The 6341-nt window shown below is 47.0% G+C and overlaps 1 protein-coding gene across 1 annotated transcript; it reads left to right on the forward strand.

Annotated features, from left to right (window-relative positions):
* The first annotated feature begins 2540 nt into the window (after positions 1–2540).
* On the forward strand, positions 2541–4971 carry LOC123129197 (uncharacterized). The gene is made up of 2 exons (XM_044549438.1): positions 2541–2730; positions 3432–4971. The coding sequence occupies exon 2, from the start codon at positions 3454–3456 to the stop codon at positions 4606–4608; it is 1155 nt and encodes a 384-aa protein (XP_044405373.1). The 5' UTR covers positions 2541–2730; positions 3432–3453; the 3' UTR covers positions 4609–4971.
* The last annotated feature ends 1370 nt before the right edge of the window (positions 4972–6341 follow it).

The raw sequence follows: 6341 nt of genomic DNA on the forward strand, positions 1-6341 counted from the left end.
CCAGTTTTTGGGTCAACAGTGGAGTAGGAGTAGGAGTAGGAGTAGCCCACGCTAGCGGTGTTCACGTAGCATTTCTTACCTTTTTTTTTATCAAATTTGCATCACATATTTGTTATATATATCAGAATGATTAAGAATCTTAATATTTGACTGTTTTCAGTCATCTTGCAGTTTCTGGGACAAGCGGGAGCACGAAGTGCTTTGGCTGTTCGGCAACTCCGAGTGACCACGGTACAGGGCAGGTGGCATGGCGGCAGGTATTTGTGTGGTGAGAAGCAACCTCCAGCTAATCATCAGGAAAGGCAGCAAGCATGATTATTAGTATTTCAGAGACGCTGATGCTCATTGTTGTTGTTGCCCTTTTTAGCTGAAACCCACAAATACAGTTAGAATTTGCCTTGAGATATCTATGTGTGAGTTCAATACAACTTCTTCAAGGGAATTATCCGGGCCTAACTTATGTGGATGTAGATGCATATTACTACTACTCAATAACCTTCATCTAGTCACCGTTACTGTATGAAAGAATTCGGAACTAGGATTTTGTTTAAGTAGCTACTGAATCTGCTTGCTTGGTTATGGCAGACATACATGTCTTACAAATTCATTATTCTTGTTTGAAGCTAAGCTAGGCTACTGTAGTTCCAGCAAAAAACAGGGGAGCCGCTCTTTTTGTTCTTCACTAATAAATTCTTGTTTGAATGCATATCCTGGGGGTGGTGAAGCTGGGAGCCTTTCCTCCCCATAAAAATACTTTGCTCTTCATTATGAGCAATTCCCTTATATAATTAGCTGCTAGGAGTGTTTATATACTTGATCACCACACCTCTACTATTCTGGTTATTTTTGCTTTCTTCTCTGTAGTTGTCCAGGGCATAACAGTTTTATGTGTGGCTTGTTATTTTGTTACCAGCCTACTTTCTTGTGCTCCTGGTCGAGTCTTGTGGAGAAGCAGGCGAATCGGGCATTATCTCACTTGTGCCTATGTGGTAAGAATAGAATACCACTCTCGCTTGATGTGCATGTATTAGTACAACAAAGCATTCTTACATGTACTGCACCGCAGGAGAGACGGAAACAAAAGGAGGACCGACCATAGGGGGCAGCAGCAGGACCGGGATAGAAGCTCCAATGACCACCTCCAGCAGCAGCAAGAATGGAAGGGGGACAACGCCGCCGAATCGATTCCCCGCAGCAGTGGAGCCCACGCAGTCGCACAAGCACCACCCGCGGCGGACCAACTCCCGCAGCAGCAGCAAGAACGAATCACCGACCAGATGGAGATGGATAGAAACCCTACCCCAGTCGCCACGCCGCAGACCGCGCGTTCCACCAAGGAAAAACAAGTCTCCCACACTTACAGTCTTCTCAAGCATTTCAATGATACTTCATGCCAAGCCAACACATCAAAATAGCGCTTAAAAAAAGCAAGATGGCTTAGAAACAGAAAATGAGTTAATCAGTACTCTCATATTAATTACTCTAGAAAGTAGCATTCTTTCAATATACGAATTTGCAAACTGTTGATAATTTAGTACTCCCTCCGTTTATTTTTGTAAGTCATTTCAGACAATTTCAAATGGGCTATTTTGTACATTGTCTGAAATGTCTTCAAGGTCTTATAAAAGTGAACAGAAGAAGTACCATTGACACATGCACTGGGGATAAGACTAATGTGCCGTCTACTGTTTCATTATCCTCAAAATTATTGAATATAAAGAGATTGTTTGCATATGAACACGTAATTTCTACTAAAACATCCGGATGGGGATAAGGATGCCATCCGTGCGGTAAGTTCACATCCGGATACGGGACGGGCTGGCGGTACTCCCAGTGCCACTGTGCCTGGTGGATTGGGATGTACAAATGTTCTCACTTCCGCGGTGGTGTGCCGCGTCTAGCCGGCGGCGGTGTAGGAGGGAGCCCGCGGTAAGAGCTCGAGCCGGCGCCGAACCTTCCCTTACTCCCTCCCTTCTCGCTGAAGAAGCCCATGGCTTTGCTAGGGTTTCGGGCTGGCTGACTAGGGTTTTTTGGTCACTGGCGAGGGAGTAAAGGTGGCCAGATGTGAACGGGGATCGTATGAGGCCGGCCTCGCAGCACGCGTCCATTAAAAAGGACGGGCACGCGGTCCTTCCACACATTGCCACGCGAGCCCTTGGTAGGTGGCCGTGTTAATTATGACCGCTTGAGGTTGTTGGCGGGCCGACATGTGGAGCCGCGGTGGACACCGAAGGGACGCGCGCCGCGTCCGCGCCAACACATTTCAGACCCAAATTTGGGCCGAAAATGGGTCCGCGCAAACGGGTTTTGAGAATGGGTCGACGCATTGGATCATCGTTTTTGTCCGCGACGATCCAAACGGACGTCGGCGGACGAAATGGGTGGAGTTGCTCTTATCACACATTCCATGTGGCTGGGCTAGTTAACTGTTGTTATGGACGGTAAGCATTTAGATGCTTGTCCGCCGTTGATCTATCAAGTTGGTGCTGGGACGAATCGAATCGGAGCCGTTGGTTATCTGAATCCCAATCCCGACCAGAGCGCACTCTGCTCCGTCACGTCAGTGTGCTTGAGTAGTGCTCACATCTCCCCCACCCTCCCAAGAAGAGGAGCAAAGGCCGGCGGGAGAGCAGAGCAGATCCTTCCCGTTCCCGGCGACAACCGTTGGAGAGGAACACGTCCGCGACAGCCGGCGACCGCATCGTCTTCTTCCCCACCCCCACCCCACCCGTGAGGCTCGCTCTCCCTCCCCCCCTGCGCCGAAACCCTAGCCGGTTCTTGGTTGGATGAATCGCTTCCGCTTCTTGGTTGGATGTTTTAGTGGATTCTGGCGTAAGATAGATGCACTGTGCTTTACTAGCATAGGGCTAGATTTAGAGTAGATTTAGAGTAGATTGAGTAGATGCAATGGCAGGGAATGAAAGATTGAGAAACTTCTCAACAACATTTTAATGCAGCCGTATCATCAGTTAGAGGGCTAGAGCAGCACTTGTCCATGTGCACATGCTGAATGTACGTACTACGGATGTATGCTGCTAGCAGAAAGAAAGACACTAGCATCGAAATGTTCTGAATCTTCAGATGTGCTTCGCAAATAAGATAAAATAAAATGGAGGACACATATTTCCATAGCCAAGTTTCTTGCTATTACCTTATTCTGAACCTGAACACCACATGACGACCCACCGAAATGTAATCCGATTAAACTCTTGTTTTTAGTCTATATGAAGTTCCTTTTGGTTGTTTATCTATCCGAAGAAGTATCGCGTGTTTATTTATCCATGCTTCTTATTCCTGGTAGTACATAGCAGGTTTCTTTGATACACAGGCATATATGTCCCACCTGCAGCCGTGGTTCCGACTAACATGCTATCTTCCTTGTATTTCTTAATCTGCTTAGTAGCTTACAGTATTTTTTCCATTGCTTGCAGAGTTTGTCACCAGCAGCACATCATGCAGAGGCCCAGCAAACTGCCTGCCGTCTCTCTCCCCGGACGCCCTACCTTTTTCGGACCCCAAGGCTGGGCTGACCTCCCAGATGGCTTGCTTCACTCCATCGTTGATCGGCTGGGCTCCTTCCGAGACCTTCTTGGCTTCGCCACCACATGCCCCTCGTGGCGTTCTGCCTTCTCCTCGTACCCATCAAAATCCACGTTCCTCACAAAATTACCACCTCTCCTCATCCAGACCCATATTCGTGCACAAGGTCCTCTTCTTCCTTGTACCAGTGGTTGTCGTGAGCTATACCCATGTAAGGTTGTTGATCCAGCCAACCGAAACGCCGCCCTTCGCTGTTGGATCCCTCAAGATACCCTGGAAAAGATGACATTTATTGGATCCTCCTATGGTAAGCTCATCTACTACTGCAACGGGTACTGTCGCATCATCGATGTGTTCACCAGTGACGAGGTCTCAACTCCACGTCTCCCATCCCGTGCTGGATGTTCAAAACTTCACTTGGCTGGCATTCTAACAGCCCCACTTGCATCACCCAACTCACATCTCCTTGTCAGTACCGAGTCCTTCCTGCTTGATCTGCCTGTTGGAAACGACTCTTGGTCCGAACTCCAGCTTCCTTGTCAGTTTGTAATAGACCATTTTGTGGAGTTGGATGGTCAGCTCATTGTCTCGAATAGCTATGGGAGATCCTACGCTCTGCAGCTGGCCCCTCAGCATGGCCTGCAGGAGATAAAAACCAAGCCTGTGCGAGGAAGGCCGGTGGTAGGAAGGCTGGTGGTTTGTGGTGATATGCTTCTCATTCTCAGTTTGGGCGAGTTCCACCGCCTCGACATGTCAACCGAGCCCGCGACATGGGTGGCCGTGGAGAAGCTGGGCGAGCGGGCACTGTTTGTAGGGGCGGAAGCGAAGAGCACGGCACTTTCTTGCATGAGCCCGGAGCTATGGGGAGGAAGGAGCGACATCGTGTACTTTGCTCGTACAGCTCGACCTTGGTATCTCTATAGGCTGTGTGGCAGGCCAGATCGCGTGCAGGATAGACCAACACGACCAACACGCGTTGAACCTGCAGGCTTTGGAAGCACCCCAGTGCAGTCATCAGTTTGGCCGCTCTGGCTGTACCCAAGCATGTTCTACTCGGATGGCCAATAAATGATCCGTGCCTGCCAGCCAACTACGTACAGCTTGCCGTTCCGCAGCAGCAGCTTCATCTGAGATTTCCCTTTGAGATCCAGGGAGTAGAGATTGGTTTTTGCTGCATGGGTAGAATATGCTACTCGTGGTACGGAGGAGTGCTCCCTCCGCTCCTGTATTTTGTTTGTTGAACTTGATAAGTTTTAACTTCTGTGGTGTTGGCACTAGCTTTACTAGAAGAATAACTCGGTTATCCGGTTTTTACCAACCTGTGCTCCCTGTTTAATATTTTACTAGGTGTACTTGACCACTTATGCTTTTTTTCTATAATGAAAGTAGCATATGTTCAGTGCCTCCCCTGTTTCAACGAGGAGAAGCTAATGTTTCTGCTTGTACTTGAGCTTTGTATGGATAAGCTTGTCATTGTTTGAAGTAGTATAGTTCTGTGCCTCATCTCAGTGAAGATATAAATTCCCTGATGCAGTGAAATTCTGCAGTTCAGTTATGATATAAATTTTCAGTTTTGCTACAGGACTGGCCACTGCAGTTTAGTTATGTCCCTCATCCTAGTGAATTATGCAACTGGCTAGAATGATCTGATGCAGTGAAAATCTGAGAAGTAGTGTATATGTGCTAACAATCCTGTTTAATTTTCATTGCATCTAGCTAGCTATCTGCCATGCCAAAAGGAAAATACGTAAACTGTTATTGTTGGAATTGCCTCGATGCCTCGCTTTCCTTTTTGTCCAGAGTTTTTTCTGGTTTCTCATTCCTGCGGTGTATGTGCTTGGTAGCTGGTTTGTTCCTTTCTCGCGCGTCTGGTTTATGGGTTTGGTTAGGTCTAGGCTGTGGTATCGTTTAAATCCTGTAACTGCGAGCTGGACTGGAAAACGGCTGTTTTGAATTGTGAAGCAATGGAGGTTAGTCAGGTCGCACTTTATCCGTAGTAGTATATTTACCTCTGCTAATGTTTAGAGGAAAATGTACGCCGCAGGCTTGTGACCTAGCTTTGTGTCAAAGGCAATAACACAACAAGGTTCTTGCCGCTGCTAGTTCGAACAAATATGTTGTTTTTTCAGGTGTTGTATGTGTGCATTTCCTTTTATAGGTGATGAACCGAATGTGTTGTGTTGAGTTCCGTTGCACCTTGAGAAGTATTCCTCTGTCCCAAATTATAAGACGTTTTTGATAGGCTAAAGAGAATGACACGTTTTGGACTTTTGGTACAACTGCAGCATATAACAGAGGATGATGTGTTTCATGTTGGAGCTGCTCTTACAGCTCACTTGATGGAACACAAGGATCTGGTGACCTGTTGTTGTCTTCTCTTCTCCTCTCTATTCTCTTGTGTTGAAAGCATGCGACACCTCGTATCTGTTGCAAGCTGAATCGCCAACGCCTTGTGCCAGTTTCCTTGAGCATCCTCAACACAATGCCGCTATTTCGAACGGATAATATGTTCCTTTTTGGTGTTGGTATGTGGATGCCTTTGCATTTCAACACGAAGGAGATCAACGGATTGTTCACTTCAGAACCGAGTAATTAAAATGGTGGCACATAATATTCAATCATTCTAAATTTAACGTAAAAATACTCAGTTAAGTGAGCATCATGTGTTATACATACTCTACAATGGAGCCTTGAACTACATTAACATGTGAAATCACACTACAGACTACAAAATTTCCGTGAGCATCCTCTAGGGGGCGTTCCTATTTAGCGCCCCAGGTGCCAGTTATAGGTCGGCACAT

This window comes from Triticum aestivum, chromosome 6A (assembly GCF_018294505.1).
Source record: "Triticum aestivum cultivar Chinese Spring chromosome 6A, IWGSC CS RefSeq v2.1, whole genome shotgun sequence".
In the NCBI taxonomy this organism is placed as follows: Eukaryota; Viridiplantae; Streptophyta; class Magnoliopsida; order Poales; family Poaceae; genus Triticum; species Triticum aestivum.